The sequence below is a fragment of the Lissotriton vulgaris genome, chromosome 8 (assembly GCF_964263255.1).
Source record: "Lissotriton vulgaris chromosome 8, aLisVul1.2, whole genome shotgun sequence".
Taxonomy (NCBI): Eukaryota; Metazoa; Chordata; class Amphibia; order Caudata; family Salamandridae; genus Lissotriton; species Lissotriton vulgaris.
In genome coordinates this window covers 842,992,468-843,019,636 of record NC_141696.1, presented here as the reverse complement: position 1 = coordinate 843,019,636, position 27,169 = coordinate 842,992,468, and the positions used below count along the sequence as shown (strand labels likewise).

The 27,169-nt window shown below is 45.5% G+C and overlaps 1 protein-coding gene across 1 annotated transcript in view; it reads left to right on the top strand.

Moving 5' to 3' along the window:
* Window positions 1–27,169, top strand: part of COL4A2 (collagen type IV alpha 2 chain) — a 656,575-nt gene that overhangs the window by 382,974 nt on the left and 246,432 nt on the right. The window contains exons 5-7 of the mRNA XM_086934754.1: window positions 16,348–16,482; window positions 16,641–16,685; window positions 22,857–22,973. Coding sequence (XP_086790880.1) covers window positions 16,348–16,482; window positions 16,641–16,685; window positions 22,857–22,973 — 297 coding nt within the window. The remainder of the gene's footprint in view (window positions 1–16,347; window positions 16,483–16,640; window positions 16,686–22,856; window positions 22,974–27,169) is intronic.

The window sequence follows — 27,169 nt, the reverse complement described above, 5'->3', positions numbered from 1 at the left end:
CTGCGATCAAGGCCACCCGTTCTGGTAAAGCCCCTGGCCCTGATGGCTATCCAATATTATTTTATAAAACTTTTCTCCCTTCGATTGTCCCTAAGTTACAATCTGTCTTTAATTCTTTTGTTCAGGATGGATCTGTCTCTGGTTCGGCTGCTGAAGCCACCATTGTTGTGATCCCGAAAGAGGGGAAAGATCATTCGGATCCTAAAAACTTCCGTCCTATTTCTCTCCTAAACATGGAAGCAAAGATTTTTGCTAAAATCCTTGCTAAAAGGTTAGAATCCTTTATTCCCCATCTTGTTCATCCTTCCCAAACTGGTTTTGTAAAAGGTCGTCTTGCAAGGGACAATATACGCACTTTCTGTCATATTATTGGTGCTGCCAAGCGATCTCAACTCCCTGCTGCGGCCTTGGCCCTTGATGCGGAAAAGGCCTTCGACAAGGTTTCTTGGCCATTCCTTCGAGCTGTCTTATGCGCGCATAACCTTGGAGATTCTTTCATTAATATGGTAATGTCCTTATATTCCCAACCTAAAGCTAACATTAGAGTTAATGGTGCTACGTCTTCGTTTTTTAATCTTCGCCAGGCACGAGACAGGGATGTCCCTTGTCCCCACTCTTATTTTTATTATCTATTGATCCTCTTCTTCGGTTGATTGACCTACACCCTGATATAAAAGGTTTTTCTTTTGGTTCTCACTGTTTTAAAACTGCCGCATACGCGGACGATGTTCTTATTTTCTCGGATGATATCGCCTTGGCCATCCCTGCTATTTCTGACACCATCTCCTTGTTTTCAACGGTCTCGGGTTATACCCTAAATAAGGATAAGACGGAGATGTTCCCTTTGAATGCCTATTGTTTTCCTGCTCATATGGGTTCGGCTGGCTTTAAGTGGCAATCTAAACATCTGAAATATCTGGGAATTTATTTCTGTTCTACTCTTCATGCCACCGTAGCTTATAATGAATCTCAGACTCTCCTCAAAGTGCGTCGTCTTTTGGATACATGGTCTCCAAAACATATCTCATGGTGGGGTCGCTTACAAACTTTAAAAATGATGATCACACCGATTATTAATTTTGTTTCCTCCATGCTTCCGCTTAAATTGTCTGATTCCTTTTTCCGAGAAGTTGATGTTCTAACATCTAAATTTCTATGGAATGGCAAACAAGCTTGTTTGGCATATAAATATTTCTGTCGACCCTGTGACATGGGAGGTTGTAACTTTCCTGATTGGGAGAAATACCAAACTGCCTTCTTGGCCTCTCAGGGTGCTTTGTGGTTCTCTCCTCCAACTCGTCATGTTCCCTCTTGGTTGCTCATAGAACAGGATTTAGCATCACCTTTACCTATTGCCACTTTCTGTACTACATCTACTTTGCATATTCTGTTTTCACGTTCTATCATTATTGATACAATTGCTGCGGTCAAGAAATTAGATAGGAAGGTGGCAATTCCTCTGCATAAAACTAGATGGTCTTCTATTTGGAGAAACTCCAAAATCAAGCTTAATATTTCTCCCACCCTCATGGCATTCTGGGCAGCAAAGGGAATCTCTCTTGTTCAACATTTGTATGGTGATTCTGGTGACCCCCTACCTTTCTCTACCTTGGCTCACAAACACTCTTTGACAAATCTCGACTTTTATACCTTTCTTAAAATCAAGGTTGCTGTCTCTAAAGTCCGTCTTCACCCCTCCTCCTCCACCATCTCGCTTTTCCACATTTGGCTCAAAACTGGTCATGTTGCCTCCAAAATCTATAAATTTCTGTCCTCTACTTCGCTTCCTGATCAGACGGTTGCGCAACAAAAATGGTCACGTCATTTTGATCACAACATCACGGACCATATCTCGTCCGAAGCATGGCAATCCATTGGTAAATTAGCTCTCCGTAATAAAATAGCTCCTTCCCTAATGCAATCTAAGTTTTTCTCGATCAATCTCCTCCATTGGACGCCTGTGCGTCTTCATTCGCTCAACCTTAAAGACGATGATCTTTGCTGGAGTTGCGGTTTGGTGGCTGGTGATTTTCCCCATATGTTTTATCACTGCTCCTTACTTAAACCTTTTTGGGACCTCATTCAGAAACATTTATCTCTTATTTTTAACATTGAGCTCCAACTGTCCTTTCCTTTAGTTTTATTAGGCCCCTTGGCTGCTCCTACCCTCTCCCTTTAGACCCTTTGGAATTACAGCTCCTAGATCTTCTCTTGACTGTAGCGGTCAAAATCATTCTTATGGAATGGAAATCCTTTTCGTCTGTCTCTTACCATACGTGGTGGGCGTGGATATCCTTTTTACGCAGTGCCCACACCTCGGTGGATCTAGCACACCTTACGCCTTCCATTTCTAAGGGGGTTTGGACAGCCTTGGATGATTATATGGAGCTCTCCTCGAAAGGGTTAGTCCCTCAGTTCCCTGTTGATTTGTCTGTCTAATTATTGTCTGTTCTTTGTTCTAGTTTGGGTCAGTCCTGTGGGAATCCTTCTTCTTCTTATTTCTTCTTTCCTGTCCTCTCTTCCCTTTCATCTTCTCTGTTGCTATCTTCTCTTCTTTTCTATTTTCTTTCTTTTCTTTCTTTTCTTCTGTTTCCTCCCTTGTCCCCATCCTCAAATCAGAAAGTGATACGTTTGCTTTTGTTTGCTGAAAGCCCATATTGGTTCAGATCCTCTACTTTTCATCGATTTCTTTTTAATTTTATTTACAGCTATTTTACTCACTTCCCAAGTCGAGCACATGTTTGTATTTTCCGCTTGTGTCCAAATGTATCACTTATATTGTATTTGGTTTTACTATTTGTATCATTATCTTTTTCAATAAAATCTTCTTGAAATCAAAAGTGTATACACAAGCTGTAGTCTTACCTGATATATCAATAAAGGTCATGTACTTGCACAGTTTTAATTATATCATTTTAAATGTAAAGACAACTTATATTTTTACTTTTAACATCCGGGCATGGTCTAGATGGCTACATTTTGTATTCACCCCTTATGTTGCAAGGTTTCCCCAAATGTGCATGGAGAAACTCCTCTAGATATGGAAATTGACATCCAGGCTGCTTGGTCGAGATATATGTAAACTTTACAGATAACTTACAAGTTTGTCAAGCATAACAGTTAAATAATAAAAACAGTTTCAGTGTTTTAGGGAATGGCACTTGTAGTTAGTGGCTGTTGTAAGGTTGAAACAGTTCTGAGAAAAAATACCAACTTTTCAGAGTACACAAAAATCCAGTAGAAAAAACAACAAAAAGTTGGATTTTCTTACACCCAGCTCGCATTGTAAATTTGTTTTTGACTTTTTGCAAGGTCTGTTGAGTTGATACACAGCTACAAGAAGGCCAGTGAGTCAAAACTTCCTATTTAGCAAGAGCTGATAAACTTCAGATATGTAAAGACCGTACAGGGATGGCTAAATGTGACCGGTCTCAGTCAGGCATGGAGTGCTTACTTACTTTCTGTGTACACTGGAGATTTTTGTCAGGAAAGATTACAGTTATCCTCCTTCTTGGTGGCTTCCTTCTGCAACACACTGTCACTGTCATGATTGACTCAGACCTTGTTGTGTTCTCCATCTAAGGGTTTTCACCATGGCAGTCCCTTCTTGGCACTGCTGAGGGGCGTCTGGCCTGCTGGTCATGTTTGGTTTCCTTGTGATGGTTGGACCTAGGTGTTTGGCCTCTGCTTTCACTAGATCAACCATTTTGGTTGGTCCTCTTGTTTTTCACGGTATGGGTTTTTTGATGGTTTCTCTTCTCCTTCACTGACTCTCCTGCCCTCGTAAGTCCCTCGGTTTGGATGGGGTCATAGTCCTGCAACACTCCTCTTCCATTCCCCTGTCTTCTTCCGTCCTGAGCTTGGTATTTCCAGACCATCCAGAGTGCATGAGCGATACAAGGGAGGGGCCACGGGCAGGGAAACTGAAGAAGTCTACTCTCTGGCTTTAGAGAGGTGTAATATTTATAACTGTGACAAGGAAGATCGGATGGTGAAGTTACGTGTTTCTGATTGTATAGGTTGCATTTAACTAAACATTAGGTCCGGGAGGGAATATGTCTCTTTACACCGTGAACAAATACAATGCGGTAGGTTACAACACGAACGTTACATCATCTGCGTTGTTACCACACATGGCTTTACATCGCAAGTCGTTTCTACGACTTGCACTAGATTAAGCGCGCTGGATTTATGAATAGTATAAATTACTATTCCTACTCCAGTTAGTGCAACAGTAGGGAATGTGTTGGATTTAAAATCCAACACATTCCCTGGTGTTGCGCTCCATCTAATGCAAGTCGTTGAAACGACTTGCGATGTAATGCCATGCGTGGTAACAACACGGACAATGTAAATTCTGCGTTGTAACCTACCCGCGTGGTATTACCCGCGTTGAAACCGCTGTTTCCCCTTGGGAGGTTATGGTGGAGTGCAATTTTTTAAAATTATTATTTAGCAGTTTTACATTGCGCAAACTTAACCAAAAAGTATTGGAGGCTTTACATGAGCACCAGTTAGATTACCAAGGGCACTTTCGTTTTTGGTAGGCACGCGGAGTTTAAGGGATGTGCCCTGAATCGCGGGATGTTGAGCCGATGCCGAGACTTAAACATGGTTCCCCAGCTCCAAAGTCGGCAGCCGTTACACCACATCCTCATCTTTCACGCATGCGTAAATGATGGAGAGGCACGCTTCTGAAGACTGCCGGTACGAGGGGTGCCACGTTGCCTATGCCCACTGGAATCACTATGACAAAACCTTGGTGGTCAACGGATGGTCAATGGATGTATCAGCGCATTGCTTCAATGATCCCTCCCATCCCAGGCCACCATGTACATCACACCTGTCTCAGTTCTGCCACACACAACCTGCAGAATCATGTGGTTGAGGAAAACCACTATTGTGCAGATAATATTCCCTAAATGAATGCTGTAGCAATTTAGTCCTGTCGTTTTCACAGAGGTGAAATGATTGAAACTTACTCACCTAGGTGTATACTACAAAAGATACTCACAGTAACGTAACGCGAAGTATGGTACTGTTACCCCTGCCACCCTTATACTAGTTGCAAAAACAACAAGTGATGGACCGAATGTGGATCAATGTCACACATTCCCCCAGTCAAAAGATCTGGGCCTAATCCATCGTTTTTTTGCACTCCACACCACCCTGGGTTAGACAATGGCGATATGCAAATCAGCTCTGACCCTGTTGCCCCATGGGAACAGTCCAGTCCGAACTACAAAAGCCATGTCCTTCCCAGAACGGAATCAAGCATCCGAGGACCGGACCGGTTTCGAGGTAACACCTCTCATCAGCCCGGCTAGCTTGACTCCAAGTGGTGTGGAGTGCCTGGGACCCACGTCTGGGCATCCCCAGCGCACTTAGGGCGGCAATTGCAAAAACAACAAGTGATGGACCGAAGGTGGATCAATGTCACACATTCCCCCAGTCAAAAGATCTGGGCCTAATCCATCGTTTTTTTGCACTCCACACCACCCTGGGTTAGACAATGGCGATATGCAAATCAGCTCTGACCCTGTTGCCCCATGGGAACAGTCCAGTCCGAACTACAAAAGCCATGTCCTTCCCAGAACGGAATCAAGCATCCGAGGACCGGACCGGTTTCGAGGTAACACCTCTCATCAGCCCGGCTAGCTTGACTCCAAGTGGTGTGGAGTGCCTGGGACCCACGTCTGGGCATCCCCAGCGCACTTAGGGCGGCAATTGCAAAAACAACAAGTGATGGACCGAATGTGGATCAATGTCACACATTCCCCCAGTCAAAAGATCTGGGCCTAATCCATCGTTTTTTTGCACTCCACACCACCCTGGGTTAGACAATGGCGATATGCAAATCAGCTCTGACCCTGTTGCCCCATGGGAACAGTCCAGTCCGAACTACAAAAGCCATGTCCTTCCCAGAACGGAATCAAGCATCCGAGGACCGGACCGGTTTCGAGGTAACACCTCTCATCAGCCCGGCTAGCTTGACTCCAAGTGGTGTGGAGTGCCTGGGACCCACGTCTGGGCATCCCCAGCGCACTTAGGGCGGCAATTGCAAAAACAACAAGTGATGGACCGAATGTGGATCAATGTCACACATTCCCCCAGTCAAAAGATCTGGGCCTAATCCATCGTTTATTTGCACTCCACACCACCCTGGGTTAGACAATGGCGATATGCAAATCAGCTCTGACCCTGTTGCCCCATGGGAACAGTCCAGTCCGAACTACAAAAGCCATGTCCTTCCCAGAACGGAATCAAGCATCCGAGGACCGGACCGGTTTCGAGGTAACACCTCTCATCAGCCCGGCTAGCTTGACTCCAAGTGGTGTGGAGTGCCTGGGACCCACGTCTGGGCATCCCCAGCGCACTTAGGGCGGCAATTGCAAAAACAACAAGTGATGGACCGAATGTGGATCAATGTCACACATTCCCCCAGTCAAAAGATCTGGGCCTAATCCATCGTTTTTTTGCACTCCACACCACCCTGGGTTAGACAATGGCGATATGCAAATCAGCTCTGACCCTGTTGCCCCATGGGAACAGTCCAGTCCGAACTACAAAAGCCATGTCCTTCCCAGAACGGAATCAAGCATCCGAGGACCGGACCGGTTTCGAGGTAACACCTCTCATCAGCCCGGCTAGCTTGACTCCAAGTGGTGTGGAGTGCCTGGGACCCACGTCTGGGCATCCCCAGCGCACTTAGGGCGGCAATTGCAAAAACAACAAGTGATGGACCGAATGTGGATCAATGTCACACATTCCCCCAGTCAAAAGATCTGGGCCTAATCCATCGTTTTTTTGCACTCCACACCACCCTGGGTTAGACAATGGCGATATGCAAATCAGCTCTGACCCTGTTGCCCCATGGGAACAGTCCAGTCCGAACTACAAAAGCCATGTCCTTCCCAGAACGGAATCAAGCATCCGAGGACCGGACCGGTTTCGAGGTAACACCTCTCATCAGCCCGGCTAGCTTGACTCCAAGTGGTGTGGAGTGCCTGGGACCCACGTCTGGGCATCCCCAGCGCACTTAGGGCGGCAATTGCAAAAACAACAAGTGATGGACCGAATGTGGATCAATGTCACACATTCCCCCAGTCAAAAGATCTGGGCCTAATCCATCGTTTTTTTGCACTCCACACCACCCTGGGTTAGACAATGGCGATATGCAAATCAGCTCTGACCCTGTTGCCCCATGGGAACAGTCCAGTCCGAACTACAAAAGCCATGTCCTTCCCAGAACGGAATCAAGCATCCGAGGACCGGACCGGTTTCGAGGTAACACCTCTCATCAGCCCGGCTAGCTTGACTCCAAGTGGTGTGGAGTGCCTGGGACCCACGTCTGGGCATCCCCAGCGCACTTAGGGCGGCAATTGCAAAAACAACAAGTGATGGACCGAATGTGGATCAATGTCACACATTCCCCCAGTCAAAAGATCTGGGCCTAATCCATCGTTTTTTTGCACTCCACACCACCCTGGGTTAGACAATGGCGATATGCAAATCAGCTCTGACCCTGTTGCCCCATGGGAACAGTCCAGTCCGAACTACAAAAGCCATGTCCTTCCCAGAACGGAATCAAGCATCCGAGGACCGGACCGGTTTCGAGGTAACACCTCTCATCAGCCCGGCTAGCTTGACTCCAAGTGGTGTGGAGTGCCTGGGACCCACGTCTGGGCATCCCCAGCGCACTTAGGGCGGCAATTGCAAAAACAACAAGTGATGGACCGAATGTGGATCAATGTCACACATTCCCCCAGTCAAAAGATCTGGGCCTAATCCATCGTTTTTTTGCACTCCACACCACCCTGGGTTAGACAATGGCGATATGCAAATCAGCTCTGACCCTGTTGCCCCATGGGAACAGTCCAGTCCGAACTACAAAAGTCATGTCCTTCCCAGAACGGAATCAAGCATCCGAGGACCGGACCGGTTTCGAGGTAACACCTCTCATCAGCCCGGCTAGCTTGACTCCAAGTGGTGTGGAGTGCCTGGGACCCACGTCTGGACATCCCCAGCGCACTTAGGGCGGCAATTGCAAAAACAACAAGTGATGGACCGAATGTGGATCAATGTCACACATTCCCCCAGTCAAAAGATCTGGGCCTAATCCATCGTTTTTTTGCACTCCACACCACCCTGGGTTAGACAATGGCGATATGCAAATCAGCTCTGACCCTGTTGCCCCATGGGAACAGTCCAGTCCGAACTACAAAAGCCATGTCCTTCCCAGAACGGAATCAAGCATCCGAGGACCGGACCGGTTTCGAGGTAACACCTCTCATCAGCCCGGCTAGCTTGACTCCAAGTGGTGTGGAGTGCCTGGGACCCACGTCTGGGCATCCCCAGCGCACTTAGGGCGGCAATTGCAAAAACAACAAGTGATGGACCGAATGTGGATCAATGTCACACATTCCCCCAGTCAAAAGATCTGGGCCTAATCCATCGTTTTTTTGCACTCCACACCACCCTGGGTTAGACAATGGCGATATGCAAATCAGCTCTGACCCTGTTGCCCCATGGGAACAGTCCAGTCCGAACTACAAAAGCCATGTCCTTCCCAGAACGGAATCAAGCATCCGAGGACCGGACCGGTTTCGAGGTAACACCTCTCATCAGCCCGGCTAGCTTGACTCCAAGTGGTGTGGAGTGCCTGGGACCCACGTCTGGGCATCCCCAGCGCACTTAGGGCGGCAATTGCAAAAACAACAAGTGATGGACCGAATGTGGATCAATGTCACACATTCCCCCAGTCAAAAGATCTGGGCCTAATCCATCGTTTTTTTGCACTCCACACCACCCTGGGTTAGACAATGGCGATATGCAAATCAGCTCTGACCCTGTTGCCCCATGGGAACAGTCCAGTCCGAACTACAAAAGCCATGTCCTTCCCAGAACGGAATCAAGCATCCGAGGACCGGATGCTTGATTCCGTTCTGGGAAGGACATGGCTTTTGTAGTTTGGACTGGACTGTTCCCATGGGGCATCAGGGTCAGAGCTGATTTGCATATCGCCATTGTCTAACCCAGGGTGGTGTGGAGTGCAAAAAAACGATGGATTTGGGCCCAGATCTTTTGACTGGGGGAATGTGTGACATTGATCCACATTCGGTCCATCACTTGTTGTTTTTGTAATTGCCGCCCTAAGTGCGCTGGGGATGCCCAGACGTGGGTCCCAGGCACTCCACACCACTTGGAGTCAAGCTAGCCGGGCTGATGAGAGGTGTTACCTCGAAACCGGTCCGGTCCTCGGATGCTTGATTCCGTTCTGGGAAGGACATGGCTTTTGTAGTTTGGACTGGACTGTTCCCATGGGGCATCAGGGTCAGAGCTGATTTGCATATCGCCATTGTCTAACCCAGGGTGGTGTGGAGTGCAAAAAAACGATGGATTTGGGCCCAGATCTTTTGACTGGGGGAATGTGTGACATTGATCCACATTCGGTCCATCACTTGTTGTTTTTGTAATTGCCGCCCTAAGTGCGCTGGGGATGCCCAGACGTGGGTCCCAGGCACTCCACACCACTTGGAGTCAAGCTAGCCGGGCTGATGAGAGGTGTTACCTCGAAACCGGTCCGGTCCTCGGATGCTTGATTCCGTTCTGGGAAGGACATGGCTTTTGTAGTTTGGACTGGACTGTTCCCATGGGGCATCAGGGTCAGAGCTGATTTGCATATCGCCATTGTCTAACCCAGGGTGGTGTGGAGTGCAAAAAAACGATGGATTTGGGCCCAGATCTTTTGACTGGGGGAATGTGTGACATTGATCCACATTCGGTCCATCACCTGTTGTTTTTGTAATTGCCGCCCTAAGGGCGCTGGGGATGCCCAGACGTGGGTCCCAGGCACTCCACACCACTTGGAGTCAAGCTAGCCGGGCTGATGAGAGGTGTTACCTCGAAACCGGTCCGGTCCTCGGATGCTTGATTCCGTTCTGGGAAGGACATGGCTTTTGTAGTTTGGACTGGACTGTTCCCATGGGGCATCAGGGTCAGAGCTGATTTGCATATCGCCATTGTCTAACCCAGGGTGGTGTGGAGTGCAAAAAAACGATGGATTTGGGCCCAGATCTTTTGACTGGGGGAATGTGTGACATTGATCCACATTCGGTCCATCACTTGTTGTTTTTGTAATTGCCGCCCTAAGTGCGCTGGGGATGCCCAGACGTGGGTCCCAGGCACTCCACACCACTTGGAGTCAAGCTAGCCGGGCTGATGAGAGGTGTTACCTCGAAACCGGTCCGGTCCTCGGATGCTTGATTCCGTTCTGGGAAGGACATGGCTTTTGTAGTTTGGACTGGACTGTTCCCATGGGGCATCAGGGTCAGAGCTGATTTGCATATCGCCATTGTCTAACCCAGGGTGGTGTGGAGTGCAAAAAAACGATGGATTTGGGCCCAGATCTTTTGACTGGGGGAATGTGTGACATTGATCCACATTCGGTCCATCACTTGTTGTTTTTGTAATTGCCGCCCTAAGTGCGCTGGGGATGCCCAGACGTGGGTCCCAGGCACTCCACACCACTTGGAGTCAAGCTAGCCGGGCTGATGAGAGGTGTTACCTCGAAACCGGTCCGGTCCTCGGATGCTTGATTCCGTTCTGGGAAGGACATGGCTTTTGTAGTTTGGACTGGACTGTTCCCATGGGGCATCAGGGTCAGAGCTGATTTGCATATCGCCATTGTCTAACCCAGGGTGGTGTGGAGTGCAAAAAAACGATGGATTTGGGCCCAGATCTTTTGACTGGGGGAATGTGTGACATTGATCCACATTCGGTCCATCACTTGTTGTTTTTGTAATTGCCGCCCTAAGTGCGCTGGGGATGCCCAGACGTGGGTCCCAGGCACTCCACACCACTTGGAGTCAAGCTAGCCGGGCTGATGAGAGGTGTTACCTCGAAACCGGTCCGGTCCTCGGATGCTTGATTCCGTTCTGGGAAGGACATGGCTTTTGTAGTTTGGACTGGACTGTTCCCATGGGGCATCAGGGTCAGAGCTGATTTGCATATCGCCATTGTCTAACCCAGGGTGGTGTGGAGTGCAAAAAAACGATGGATTTGGGCCCAGATCTTTTGACTGGGGGAATGTGTGACATTGATCCACATTCGGTCCATCACTTGTTGTTTTTGTAATTGCCGCCCTAAGTGCGCTGGGGATGCCCAGACGTGGGTCCCAGGCACTCCACACCACTTGGAGTCAAGCTAGCCGGGCTGATGAGAGGTGTTACCTCGAAACCGGTCCGGTCCTCGGATGCTTGATTCCGTTCTGGGAAGGACATGGCTTTTGTAGTTTGGACTGGACTGTTCCCATGGGGCATCAGGGTCAGAGCTGATTTGCATATCGCCATTGTCTAACCCAGGGTGGTGTGGAGTGCAAAAAAACGATGGATTTGGGCCCAGATCTTTTGACTGGGGGAATGTGTGACATTGATCCACATTCGGTCCATCACTTGTTGTTTTTGTAACCCTTATACTAGTGTCACCTGAGAACATGCAGCCTTGTTACCTTAAGCCACTCTACTTACAGTGCACTTTCAGGCTGCACTTTGAATTCTCACTTTCCAAAACAAAGCCAGTTACACAAGGTAAATGAACAACCATGTGATGATTACATCGTTCATTTTATGGGGTAGTCTAATAAAAACTCACCAAAGCCGGAGATAACTGGCTGACGTTGAGAGATCCTACTCATGATAATTGTGTTTTATAAATTAAATGCTTTGGTATTTATGCTTTACATTTTTATGTTTTTGTACCCGTCAATTACAAGTGCATTTTAACAATATAATGCGTTTCAACAGCAAAAAGGAAGCTCTAGCAAACTTCTTGACTTCCCCACACAGGGATGGCTTTAGGGCGGTGCAGCCGCACAGGGCGCTGACCTGAATAGGGCATACTGACCTCACTGAGGAGCTGTGTTTAGCAATAACTTACATTTAAAAGCACCTGCTGCAGAACTTCTTGTGGGTCCATGTTTCATGCAGCATTACAAATGTTAAGATAACTCTTGATTAATATTCCTGCTAGAGAAAGATCAGAATTTTGCCTACAGGCAGTCTTGACTCGCCATAAAGTAGCCCAGAGGGTTAATATGCCTGCTGCAAAGAACAGATCTATATTTTATGTGGATAGCTGAGTGGATTCGTAAAGCCAGGCTTTACCAGCGCTTTAAAACATACCAAATGTATGCGAGAGAGGGGCTATGGAGAGATGAGGGACACTTTTGCCCGGTGGTAGTGAGGGAACCCGAGGAGGAGATCCTGAGGCAAGGGCGTCAGCATAGATTGTTGCACCAGGCTCCACCAGTGCTGAAGCCGGCCCTCTGGACCCCACAAAGGCTTGTAGAACCATATTAATACCCCACTGCATGTCCAAAGACAGCACACATCCCTATAGGTTTAGACAACATAGTGGCATATTATCAAGCGGCAGCGATAACCATCGCCGGCTGTTCTTTGCGCAAGGATAATTATCGCCGGCTGTCACTGGATTATATCGCAGAGATAGCACATTATCATCAACTGTTATCTCCAACGCGATAAGAAATCCGGCGATAGCAACAAAATGTTCGATTATCGCTGGAAATCCAGCTATAAAAGCACAGCGATAGGAAAATCCTTGTAAATAGGGCTGGGTGGGCTTATCCTTACAATCCACCTCCCGTAGGATATAATGGCTAAGTAAGATTCAAAGCAGGCGGAATGAAACCTGCGATAAGCGCGGTTAGCTCTTTTATCATCGCTACGCAGGTTAGGTAGATTGATAATAGGAGAAAGGTTTGTTAGCGACATTACCCACTTTATTTAAATTAGGTACGCCCACTTTGCATATCATTAGCATTGCAAAGCTGGGCGTTAAGGAAACGGGCGCTGAGGCATGGAATCACGCGCTAGCGTGTCCTTGCTGATAGTGCGATATAATTATCGCAGCTTTTCGCCCGAAAACGGACGCTAAAGCGGTGATAATTATATCACCAGCCCTTGATAATATGCCCCATAAAGTATAGTTTTATGCAAGTAGCCCTAACACTAAGCATTCCATTTTTCCCTACTATGGGAAAATGCAACGCACTCACTTAGAAAGGAAAACAAAAGAGCATTTAGGGAGTTGTAGTAATAATTAATGAAAGTTATGAGCCACCACAGCGTGGCATCACAGCATTCTGCATTGAAACTGCCTGATTAGGCAGTTAATATCCAACAGGCAGTGCACAGCGGGTCATGGAGTTTACCCTGGAAAGCCAGCAGTCTCAGTTGGCAGTATGCACACTGAGCAACAACGCCATGTCTGTAGAGGTTTATGTCCCTCCCCGGGGTTGTGAAAAGTCCCCTCTGATTTTAGGAGGCTCAGTACAGCTCTGAGAGGAAGAGTGACAGGAGGCGGGCCTTTCATAAAAAGGTTGGGTCAGCCAATCCTCAAGAGGGGCTGTAGTTTGGGAAGCAGTAGAGAGATGAAAGGGAAACCAGGGGAGAGGAAACTCTTACTGTCAAACCTACTCTGATTTTCTTTAATATTTGCACTTCGGTTTCGCAGGAAACTGTGTAAAAATGAATGCACTGACTTTTAATTAAGTTACTCCCACCGATTAGCTTGTATTAGATTTTAATAGTTTTCGACCCATGCGTTTCAGTAAAAAATAAGATTAAAAAAATAACAATACTTGGGATAAACAGGCGTAATATCTCTAAATGATGCCGCCCGTTTAATATATGCTCTCGATGGAAAATTGGTATACTAATCCCTATTTGCAATGATATGACTCTGAGAAAACAACCAAAACAATTCTAAATGTAACAATATGTCTGACTTTTCAAAGTATCCTTCCCGCCAGTGAAGGACTGGTGATTTAGGTGGAGTCTGTGTGAGTCACAGTAACACATTGTGTCACACTCCACTAAGCTCCTTGCTAAGTAACAGCGATTCAGTGAAATATTAGATTTGGCCCATCCCAACAACGTCTTCAAAGGGGGAACACGCTCTAATGCTGCTGTGAAAAATGCTGGCTGTAAACACGAGTGGTCAGATTTGATTTGCAATTCCTCTTTTCATTTTCATTTCAACATATGTGGGCCAAGGATCATTTACCACAGTCTTTTAGCCAAAAATTTAGCTGTTTGCCCGCCATTCTACACAAACCTGATTATTTCAAAATAGACAATCCAACAAATAGCATGATATTCCTATTTGTTTTTATTAGTCCTTTGTTTGTTTTTCTGTGCTTTGAAGACAAAGGGCCTTATTTGGAGCATGGTGGAGAGTGCCTTGCACCAAAAATGGAGAATGTTCCAACTGCAGTGTTTGGAGTACCTCTGACAGCAGGGCATTTTTAATAAAGCGGAAGAGACATCTGCTACATATTCCTTCTACTGCTGCTATTATCAAGTGGGGCAATGACTGGGCCAATCACAAGCGAAGGCTCTCTCATGACCAGTTGCAGGCTAATTCCACACCCAGTTACAGTGTCTGAGAACCTGCTAACAGTTCCTAAGCCGCCTTGTGCTTTAATTCAATTCACTGATTTGTAAAGCGCATGGCTACCCGACACCGCGCTTCCCAGCGCTAGAAATTCTAGCAGGACTGAGAAGATAAGAATGGCTTAGGGAAAAAGATAGGTTTTTAGTTTGTTTCTGAACCTCACAAAGTCGTCCTCTGTTCTCAAGCTAATCGGTAAGGAATTCCAGAGTTTGGGTGCAAGGTATGTCAATGAGCGGCCTCCACTTCTGGCTTTCTTGATTCTCGGGCCTACCAGAAAGTCAAGCTTGTTAGACCAAAGAGCTCTGTTTGTCCGATGGGAGGTGACCAGCTGATGAGGGCCCACTTTCTGTTTTACCGAATGAGTCAAGCATGGTGCCTTGAATTGTACTTTACAACTTATGGGCAGCCAGTGGAGAGTTTTAAGTGCTGTGCATGCCGAATCTTTGGGATGCCTTACAATATTCATGCGGCAGCATTCTGAATAATTTGACGTTTTTTGACAACTGAGACTGGGCTACCGAAGTAAAGAGAGCTGGCATAGTCAAGGCGAGAAAGAATCAGTCCTTGGATCACAATTCTACGTTACTCCATCGGGAGCCAATTCAGAGTCTTTCATAGGCTCTCAGACGGCCGACCCAGCACCCTTCACCTCGCTTCAGTTCGTGTCAGCTTCTAGGGCCCCGATTCACAGAACTAACTTAAGACAAAATCCTAAACTTACTACCATTTTCGTATTCACAGAATGCACTTACTCATGTTGGTATTCACAAAAGACACTTACTCATTTCGGTATTCACAGAAGTTAGGAGTCCTAACTTTAGGACTCCTAAATGCCTTCTGTGAATACCTAAAGTCTCAAAATTAGGATTTTTCTCAGTTTAGTAGTAGTAAAGTTAGGACTCCTAAATTTAGGACTCCTAAATGCCTACTGTGGATAACTAAAGTCTTAAATTTAGGATTTTTCTCAGTTTAGTAGTAGTAAAGTTAGGGCTCCTAACTTTAGGACTCCTAAATGCCTTCTGTGAATACCGAAAGTCTTAAAATTTGGATTTGTCTCAGTGTAGGAGTCCTAAAGTTAGGAGTCCTAACTTTACTACTCCTATACTGTGAAAAATCCTAATTTTAAGACTTTGGGTATTCACAGAAGGCATTTAGGAGTCCTAAAGTTAGGAGTCCTAACTTCTGTGAATACCGAAATAAGTAAGTGCCTTCTGTGAATACCAAAATGAGTAAGTGCCTTCTGTGAATACCAAAATGGTAGTAAGTTTAGGATTTTGTCTTAAGTTAGTTCTGTGAATTGGGCCCTAGGTCTCCTGTCCCAGAATTTTCCTGCAGCCAATCTCAGACTAATTTCATCCCAATAAGGCTTCAAAATAGCCATCACCCCTGTCTCCTCAATCTTGACTCATACTAGAACAAACATGCCCAACCTGCCACAAGCAAGCCGCCACACAACCAGCTGCATGCTTAGAATGTATAGGTTGCCGAATCATGCTCCATTTATGACAGTTTCATTTACCACCTCAGCGCAGAAAGCTCTTTCCTTTAGGTTACGGCTTATGTTACCACCTACACTACCGAATAGCCTCTATATCACTGACTGCTGCTACATAAATGGCTACTGTTTGCATTGCTCATGGCCTTATTATGCAAATATATACATCCACTGCTTTCTGCTTCTCTGATGTCACAATAGGCAACAAAAGGGACAACAGGCAACTGTCTTATTTTAAATCTGTATTAAACCAGCATTGCCATAGCAATTTTACTGCTAAATCTGTCCTTTTTTCCGTCAAAGCTGTCATTTACACTGAAAATGTTGAGTTGTTTTCAATGCTAAGTCTAAAAAGAAGTGTGGTGTCTTTTCAGGGTCAACCTGGACCTCTTGGTAGCCAAGGATACTCCGGTCCACCCGGGCTTACCGGCAACCCTGGGTTATCGGGGCGTAAAGGCGACAAGGGAGAAAGAGGAGCTCCTGGGGTAACAGGACCAAAAGGCGATGTGGTAAGTTATGGGTACTAGTGATTCCATTACTTTCTGACCTTCTCTGCCCAGAACCCACCCGGATTGTGGGAACGCTCCATGCTATAATTCATTCATTCGTATTCACAATTTTAAAAAATTCTAGAGTTTGTAATATTTATCTTTTTGTTTTTCTATAGGGGCCAAATGGTGTTAGCGGCTTTCCTGGGGCAGATGGCGTACCGGTATGTAATGAGTAGCATTATAAATTGGGAATGTGTGAATCAGGAAGTGACATCATGGTCACAATTGTGCTTTCCATGGGATGGCCCAATTACATTTCCTGGCGTTTCATTTAGGCATAATGGTTAAAACCTGTTGGAGGAAAGAGCTGGAGAAGTTGTCATTCAAGGTTCTCAGCATTACAGACCATGAGAAGAGGGTAGAAGAAAGTGCTTAGGACTGGTAGGGGTTAAAGTGCTTTGCGACTTGCAGAACCACCCATAAGCAAAACTCAGGGTCAGCTTGCAACCTCTTTATACTTGTGAAGAGCATCACAGTCAGCCCACAAATCAAAACAATGTACGTGTAGTGAAAAAACAAGGGGGAAATTAAAGAGCAAATCGAGCATTGCACCAACTCTTAAATTATCAGAAAAACAGTCTTACACCTGGAAAACTTTGAAAATCATAGTTTTCCTGGTGCAACATGTTTGCTGTTATGAATGCTGTGAACGCCACATTATTTCTACTATCCTAGAATGTGGACTGCCTTTAGGATTCGGGTTCTGTGCTTCTACTAATCAGCAGGCAAAAAAATGCACAGATGAACTTAAGAACAAAACTAAGAGGGGCAGTAAATCGCTGAAAAGGGGTGTGTTTGTGGAATGGGCACGCCCGCCTCTCTCAAAACTGGGTTAAATCAAGGATGCAGAGAAATGGAAGGGGGAAACCAGACCTTGCTCTTGAGAGCTGAAGACTGCAGTCTCTGCAGCATGGAGTGTCACCCTGCTTGAAAGTTATCCAAGTCCACGGCTGTCAGGAACACCTTAGCTGCTCAGTCAGGTGCAGGGCACACTTTAACTTTTCTCTGAATGCAAGCATTATGTGAATTTAAAATTGCTCCTTTAAAAATATTAATTCCCTCCACTAAGGATTAATAATGTCAGCCTCTAAGAAAAAAGGCTGGTCTTGCACAATAGTGTCTGTGCATGCACCAGGCCATAGTATATATATACTGATAGATAAGTGCCTGGCAGAAATGAGGACACAGACTATGTTGACATAATGCATCAAGGGCATGTGGTTCTACAATATGCTAATGCTGCGGCAATCAGTTGAATGAATTAAAGGGTGGGATCCCAAAATGTCACTGTGCTCTTTATCAAGTATCCCAGAACGATCACAGCTCTCCAAGTGCCAAAAGTTTTTTCAGTTATCAAATATTTCTGAGTGGATCAAAACTATACATTACATTGAGACAAATAGAGCTTTACAGTATACAACTTTAACTATGTTAACACATAAGCCTCAATTTAGGTTGAGAAAGCTAGAGACTAACTATGGAATGTATGTCATACTCTAAACGAATGCAAAGTATGCAATAATAAGAGAGGAGCTTGTTATAATAATACAAATTTAGAAATCTTTGAATGAGTGCTACAGTAATTTCCTGCTTGGAGCTAGACATAAGTATCCAAAAAAGGTGGACCAGATGTAATTAACTGTATGCTTATCATCCCTTCATCTGTACATAATAATTTCTAGTTTTGGCAACTGTGTTAGACCTGTAAACTAATCAGCTATACAATGCATTCAGAATGATTTTCAGTTACAGAGAATGCTTTTTTTTAGCTGTTATTAGACTTTTTGCTATCCATAGAGCACAATATCTGATCAGACATTCAACCGAAGAGGGAAGCCTGATGATTCAACTCTTAAAGAAATATGATTCAAATATCCTCAGGTGTCTAGCAGTCCATTAAATGCATTGAATTGCATTTGAATAATTAAATCAGATCGTTAAGGTGCTGCTACTTTAAACATTATATGCTTCAAACGTTTTTTATACCAACATCAACAAAGAAAATTCTTCATTATAAATCTGTTTTAAATGATTTCTTAAACCTCCCAAATACATGAACATTTAGCCCCACTTTTATCTTTATCTAATAAGGTATCCATGGCTGGCCCTTGCTAGCACATTACCCTTTTCTTTAATTCTGAACACATTTTTAAAAGTAACTCTACTTTTTCATGGACTAACTTTGCACAACTTACATTGAAGTGAAATTGTTTCCCTGTATTGCTAATATGCATTCCCACAGTTACTTGACTGTGTCTATATAATGCTGTCATTACCCAGGTAGAATTAAAATGTCTAAGAAATTGTAATATTATTTTTAAAGCTAGGGGGCATATTATCAAGGACAGGCGATACATTATCGCCGCTTTTACCGGCAGGAAACTGCCGATAAAGCGGCGATAATGGCCTTGATAATATGCTCTATGAATTCCAATCGAAGCCAATGTTAGATGTGTTCACATCTAACATGGGCTTCGATTGGAATTCATAGAGCATATTATCAAGGCCATTATCGCCGCTTTATCGGCAGTTTCCTGCCGATAAAAGCGGCGATAATGTATCGCCTGTCCTTGATAATATGCCCCTTGGTTTTTAACAGGGAGAATGCTACTGTGTGTAAATGATACAGGGCTGCCTTACCAAATTGTTCCCATAAAACTGCCTCTGTTTTCTGGCTTAAGCCATGGAACCTTTTTTAATAAAAACAGTCCCTTAGAATTGTGGAAGCCCTCAGCCGGCCTCCACATAAGGTTCACTCTCATGGTACAGCTAATCACTTCCATTAATTTTCTTTTCATGCGAACATTGTGAAATTCAAGTCTGTGTCACACAAAATTGAGAATGTGTGTTCTAACGTAGCAATACGTTAATGTTAATGTTATTAGGGACTTATAAAGCGCGTGGCTACTCAAAGGAGTGTCCCGGTGCTACGGGCCCTGGAAGGGGCTAACAGGATACTCCGCTAACTAATGTCACATTATTATAGAAATAGCCAGGTTTTCAATAATTTCCTGAAAGGAAGGAGGTCCTGCATCTGTCTCAGGTCCAATGGGAGACTGTTCCATAATTTTGCTTCTTGAACTTGGAAGGAACAACCTCCTATTCGCGCAAGGGAAGCTTTAGGGATGCAGACTAGGTGGCTTGCCGCCGACCTCAGAACACGGTGCGGATAATAAAATTGCGCTCTGTTCCTAAGGTACGGAGCCCCCAACACATGAAGAGATTTAAAGGTCAGGACCATGGCCTTAAATATAATCCGCTTGCGGATTGGAAGCCAGTGCAGGGATTTCAGATGTCTGGACATCCGAGTTCTAGGCCCGAGCATAAGGATTGCCCTTGCTGCTGCGTTCTGTACCACCTGTAGACATGTTAACAGGTAGTCTGGAATTCCCGGATAAAGACTATTGACGTAATCCAGCCGGGAAAGCACCAGTGCCTGGGCCACAATCTTTCTACGTGGGACCGTCAGAAGGAGTAAAAATTGCCTGAGCATTTTAAGTACTCCAAAGCAAGAGCCAGCTACAGCTTGTAATTGGGAATTCATGGATAAATTGCCCTCCTTCTTTACTCCCAAGTTCTTGACTGTTTTAACTGAGGCGGGGGGTGGGACATATCCTGGGGCCACCAGGTCCACCATGCGGTGTCTGGAGGAAGGCCAAAAACGATGATTTCTGATTAGTCTGGATTACATTTTGGTTGGTGAAATTGGAACCAGGCAAATACTTTAGAGAGGCAGGTCCTTATCGCTTCCCCACTGAAATCTGACTTTTGTCGCACGTAAAGAGCAATTTCGTATCGTCCGTTTACGTCACGATTTTCGCTCCGTGCGCCCCAGCCAGGTCATCTAAGGGGGACATATAAAGCTTGAAAAGCGTAGGACTGAGGATTAATCCCTGCGGAACCCCGACCTTGAGTGATGGAATTGGTGCTGAAAAAGGAGGGGACCAAACTGTTTGCGGTTGATTGTCCAGAAACGAGGCAAACCAGTGGAGTACGGTGCCCCCTGTAGCCACATTCTGTGAGTCTTCTTAGTAGCTGACCATGGGGCACGGTATCGAAAGCCACTGATAGATCTAGCAAAATCAGTACGGCTTTACCTCCCTTATCTAAGGTCTCCTTAATGGTCTCTGAGACCTCCATTAATGCGGTTGCAGTACTAAAGTTGGATCTGAAACCGGACTGGCTCTGATGGAAAACATGATTGGATTCTGCATACGTAGTGATGACCTCATTCACATATTTTTCCAACACCTTTGAGAAGAAGGGGAGCCGGGATATCGGAATTTCCTTGATCTGGCTAGCAGACTGAGCTATTTTAGAGGAGAGGAAAAGTTTTTTCTCTTCTAATACTTTCTTATAGTGTCCTTTCAGTGCTAATTTATAGGTGGATTTGGCAGTAGAATCAAAGTCTCTACGCCAAACCCTCTCCAGACGGTTACACTCACTCTTACTCTTCTTGAGGGCAGGGGTGAACCAAAGTGCAAAGGTTGCGTGACCTTGCCCAGGCGCGTGGAAGGGGGGCAAGCTCCTCTGCTCGTAACTGGAGCCAATTCTCAAGTTCTTCTCCGTGTTCCTCCACATTTTCGTGGAAAGAAATTGGATGAGTGTTTAAGGCCGTGTTAAGGGCATCTATTGTAATTTGACTCAAAGGCCTGAAATTACGAGATGGTGGTCTCCTCTGTGTTTTACTAGGATTCCATACCATCTTCAACTTAAACTCTAGCAACGCATGATCAGTTCAAATGAACGGGACCGGAGCTAAGGCTGCTACTGTATCAGTAGAGAAAATTTGGTCCAAAATATGGCCTTTCTCATGGGTTTCTTGGAAAATATGTGGTAGCAATTTAAAAAGAGCTAAGGAATCACATAATCTCATCGGTTCTGGGTCAGTACATTTGTCCATATGAATGTTAAAGTCACCCAAGACTAAACAGTGTTTGAAACAGATACCAGGGGGGATACAGCATTGCTGATAGTGTCAAGGGATTCACCCACAAGACCCGGGTCTCTGTAAATTAAGATGCCAGCCACTTAATTGTTGTGCTGACACCCTGATGTGAAGCCCAGGCTTTCCACTCCGGTTATGTCAACCGTGGGGACCATGATGCAGGAAAAATGATGTTTAAAGATAATAGCAATGCCGCCCCCGTGCCAGATAATCGGTCCCTCCTAAGTATTCAATAGTTCAGCGGGATGGCCAAGGCAATAGAGGGTCTAGATGTTTCTTTAAGCCAGGTTTCCGTTATAAAAAGGAAGTCTGGACTCTTATCTACTAGTAAGTCATGTATTATCAGAGCATGTTTAACCAAGGATCGTGCGTTAAGAAGCAAGGCTGTTAGGTGTTCGCTATCTTTACCAAAGTTAATCTCACCGCCAAGCGAAGTGTCCTTACGGTCAGAGGACGGTACCTCTCCGATACCCTGCTTAGAGACAGCCCAGCCGCAATCGTTGCACGCCACATAGCGGTTGCCTAAAGGTGTGGGTACGAGGGAACAGCAATTCACTCTTTTACCTAAAGTCCTGAGTTGAATCCTACTTTAGGCAAGATGCTTCCCATCCTCTACCCCGGCGCTCCCAACAGCACGGCCGGCTACGGCCACCTCCGGGACGCAGACGGGCTTGCCTTTGGCGCGCTTTCGGCGCTCCAGGGCTGCGCACGCTGCACACGGTCCGCGCATCCCGGGTTTTATGGGCGGGGAGCGAAGAAACTAGCATGCTGACCTTGGTAGGCAGGCCCGCTCTAACAGGCGGACACCACAGGTCGTATGCGTGAATTAGCAGCCAACTAGAACAATGTGCAAATCGAGCTGAAACTGGTTGCAAAATACAGTGAGATTTAAAAGATTAAAAAAGCATCCACCATTCACATCCAGCCGTATCTCAACAGAAGCCTGATTGAGGGTAAAGTACCAGTATATCAAGGCCTGAATATCACCTGGCAATCATATTGTGTCCTACATGTCTTTGACAAAAATATTGCCCCATCTGTGGTCATATCACAAAATCTACACCCAATGGAGTTGTATTTTTGTAAATGCTCTTTAGGCCAAAATGGTTCTGTTATTGATATTCTGAGGTATAACACCAACTGTGTACACAGAAAACCCCACCAATGACAATTCACATGAACTGTACGAACATAACACAACATGCAAATGAACCGTATGAACATATGGCATCATGTTTTAAACTCGAAAGTCAAAAATTAATTGCTGTCTCCTTTAGCCATAAGGCTATAGCATTCACACTGATACTGAGAATGATACATGGATTGAGAATTTATGTATCATGGTATGTGCACAGGCCAATTTAGGAATATCTATTTTTAACAGGGACACACCGGACAGGGTGGACCAAGAGGAAAGCCAGGCCATGACGGCTGCAATGGAACAACAGGCGATGCTGGTGACCGTGGAACAGGCGGCCCCCAGGGTCCTCCTGGTCTAGGGGTAAGTACTATAATATCCTATGAGTTTTAGCACATTCTGAATTGTATATACTGTACAATAGCATGTGCTTGGGATAGAGGATATTTGTATTGATGATCTTTTGATCGCATTTAGGGAGTGGGGTGAATCTACCAACTTTAAAAGCACCGCAGAGAGATCACTTGTTCAAACCAATAAATGTGTACTGCCGACTGAGCACCAATACCCTTGTCTGATCACCCATAAGAAACCAACATACTATAAGAAGAATGTGGTGGCGGATAGGCTCAGCTGGCTCTTTCCGTCCTGGAGTTCCCTGCCTCTGACACAGGATGCGTTCCTTAGTTTATGGAGGAGGTTTGGCTTTCAGACGATCGATTTGTTTGCCTCCCTGGAGAATGCCAGGCTTCCTTGTTTTCGCATGATTATGCCTTGCTGGGAAGCTTGGAGGGTGGATGCAATGTCCTTCCCTTGGCCTCAGGAGCTCGTGTATGGCTTTACCCCTGTCCCTTTCATTCCGGCGGTGTTGCGGAAAATCTGATTGGACAAGGCCTGTTTGATTCTGGGCAGAGACGCCTATGGTTTTCCCTCTTGTAGGAGTTGGTGGTTCAGCCGCGCTGGGTGATTCCTTATCATCCCTGTCCGTTGATGGGTTCACCGCTTCCTCTCCAGATATTCCAGTCCATGCATGCATTTTCAGGCTTGGTTTTTGAATGGAGGAGTCTGATGAGTGGGGGATGTTCCCAGGTGGTGGCCGATTTGATTCAACAGTCTCGGCGCCCCTCAACTTTGCATTCTTATGCCAGGCATTGGTCTAATTTTTCTGCTTGGTGTTTGAGAAAGGGTTTTCTTGTTGATGATGTTAAACCTGTTCGGGTGTTGGATTTTTTGTCCTATGGCTTTGAACTGGGTTTGGCCCAGTCTGCACTCAGTGGGCTGCGCTACGGGCTTTTAAGTGTCTTCTTTTTTATATGGTGGAGCCTCTGGTGTCTCGATTGTTGAAATCCCTGGCTCTGAAATGACCGAAGCCAATGTTCTGCCCTGAGACTTGCTTTTGGTTTTTAGGGGCCTTGCAGGGATGTCCGCTTGAACCTTTCGAGTTCATGGACTTGAAGTTCCTGACTTTGAAGGTTGTGTTCTTGATGGCGATTGCCTCGGCCAAGCAGATTGGTGAACTGGGGTCTTTTTTAAGGCCCCCCCCTTTTTACAGGATCTTGGGTGATAGGATGGTTCTGAAAACTCACCCCATTTTCGTTCCTAAGGTGCTTCATTCTTTCACCATTATGCTGAGGTGATTCTCGCTGTTTTTTCCCTGGATCCTCAGTCTGGGGAGGAGTCCCTCTTACATCTCTTGGATGTGAAGAGAGCACTTGGATGTGAAGAGAGCGTTGTTGGTTTACATGGCCCAGACGAAGTCCTTCTGTAAAGTGGATAGTCTCTTTGTCACGTTTAGTCAGGTGAAGACTGGCTTGAAGCCCTTCAATTCTACCCTTAGTCGCTGGATCAAACAGGGGATTTTGTTGGCCTTCGAGTCTCAGGACAGAGTGGCAGAGAACCAGGTTTAGAGCCATTCTACAAGATTTGTGGCTGTGTCTTGGGCTGCTTTTAAGGGCATGTCTATGGAGGATATGTGCATGGCAGCCACGTGCACTACTCCTCACACCTTTATGGAGCATTACAGGCTGGAGGTCAGGGTGGTGCTTCTGTTTCCTTTGTTACCTCTGTGCTGAAAGTCAGTATGCATTGATGTCCCTTTTTGTGTACATATGGACTTGTGTGGAGTAAACAGGGTATTGCAATCTATTCTTGGTATTTGCCTCATTGGTATGTTTCATGAAGCTAATGATTGCTTTGGTATCAGCTCTTTGTTTCATTGATGTGGCGAGGTAAACAATCGAGGAGGTAATGCCCCGGTTACTTCCCGGTAATCTTGATTACTTTGAGTCCTACTCTTCCTCGCTGCAGTATAGTTTCCCATCCCTCCTTGCCCTGTTTTTGTGTGGGGTTTCATCTTCCGTGTGGCTCATGTTATGGGAGATTATGTGAGGGGGCTGTTTGGTGAATGATGGAGGCGGATAAATTGGAGGGGTGGGAGGCTGGTATGCTGACTTTCAGTGCACATATGTGTTTTGGCCGGTCAACTCAGGCCGACCAAAACACCCATCCACACCTAGGTTTTTTCCAGTCCAAATGCATTGGGCAGGGTGTCTTTACTGCCTGCTCAGACCAATCCCCGCGCTGCTCTGCAGCACGGGCATTGGATGGGAGTCTGGGTCCCAGGTGCTGTTGGGACCCAGGAAGAGGAGAGGTGGCGAATACGACGCGACCCTGGAGTCGGTCGGGGGCAAAAGGTACGTTTTTTTTAATGATATATTTCTAACATCCCCCCGTCCCCACCCCTCCCACTCGACCCCACCCTAGGGTGACCAGGCGTCCTGGATTTGCCCAGACGGTCCTCGTTTTTCACCAGTTGTCCCGGCAGATTTCAGGAAATTTAGCTCCTGTCCCAGTTTTTCACAGAGGGTCGACTGAAAACGGTGGGAGGTGCTTTTTGATTTTTTGTAAAGTGGGGATAGTTATCAGTTGTTTTAAGAAAGCAATTTAATTAACAGGCAACCTACTGGGTTTAAAAAAAATGCATTTAAGTATATTCTAACTGCCTGTTCTGTAATTTTCTGCTGAGTACCACAGTCATTCTGTCTGTTCGCTTGAAGTAAAATTGTAGTCCTTCAATTTCTGTTAAATGTTCCGGTTTTTGGCTTTAAAATTCTGGTCACCCTACCCCACCGGCTCCACCACCCTTTGTTTATGGCAGCCGCCGCTGGCCTACACTGTCTGACCGCTGATCTACTTGTGGTGTCAGGTTTGTCTGTAACGTAGCTGTCGCTTCTTTGCTGCTCATATCTCTCTACGCAGTAGAATTGTCTTCCAACCTCTCTTAAATATATTCATATTCAAGGCCTCTATCCTTTCCATAAGTTTTGACTACCTAGTAGCTAAGCTTGCAAATTTTTAGGACTATGCCGTTGATATGACAACAGCACTCACGTTCCGTTTTAAAGCACGAAATATTCCTGTGTTAGTTAACCTATACTGTCATGTGGTGGCAGTATACACCCAAATGAATGTCTGCTATGAGCCACTGTGAAATGAGGTTGAGGCGAAATCTTGTTGTGGAGAAACAGCGCCACCTTTTGGGAAATGACGAAAATGCAGAAACAATAGATCATTGTCCCTTTCATGCAGTGCGTCATCGCAAGCCTTGGAGCATTGAAGAAAGGTTGTTTTTCCCCAGTCACAAACCCATTCACGCATCTGTATAATTTTCTTTTTACTAGTCCCAAAACTGCTAAATAATTGTGCCAGCAAGAAGCTTTCAGCGGGCTATGCTGGAAGAGACGAGGATACAACGTATTTCATCTTCTAAGACAGTGCCCCAAAACTCACGGTTTCTGGCTAAACATATTGGGAAAGTCAACACAACCATTAATTGAATCAGACATACAGTTGTATTTTCTAATATTTATTCTTATTGATTAAAAAGGCCGTAAAGAAATCTGGATTCGCAGTAGCACCGTAGCATGGCAGCTAAGAATCTATGACTTGAATGGATAAATGTCATTTCAGCAGTCACAGTTCATGAAGTTCATATATATTCCTTAGTCTGTAACAACCCAAATATATTGTTTGACCACTGTTTGCAATACCTTTCTGCTCACTGGACAACTTTCTGTTCTAAGTGTATCTGGTTGTGGTAGAAGTTAACAGCACCCCCTACCGAATAATCTATTTAACTCTATTTAATGTTTAGTCTTGGGATGTGATATAAAGAATTTTCCTTTATCATATTTTTAAAATCTTAAATGCCAATTACATTTTCCATTCAGTCAATTACAGACCCCAAAATGTATACCCACGCTGTGCCCTAACCTGTTTTGTCTGATGGTGTAAGTAGGTGTCTGTCTTGCCTGTCCCTGACTAATGTAACTTTTATGTGACCTGAATTGAGCCAGGATTTAAAATGACTGACTGAAAGGGATGGGCAATTGTGGGCTGGAGGATTTGACCTAAGTAAAACGTGGTCATGAATAAAGGCAAGGCACCACCACAGTTCTAGTAGTGAATGAGATAACTGAAAAAAAGTATTAATAGTAAAACTTAGCATTTTCCTATGCAACCCTTGTGAACAAGCAACCCTCCTGCAGTGCAGTAACACA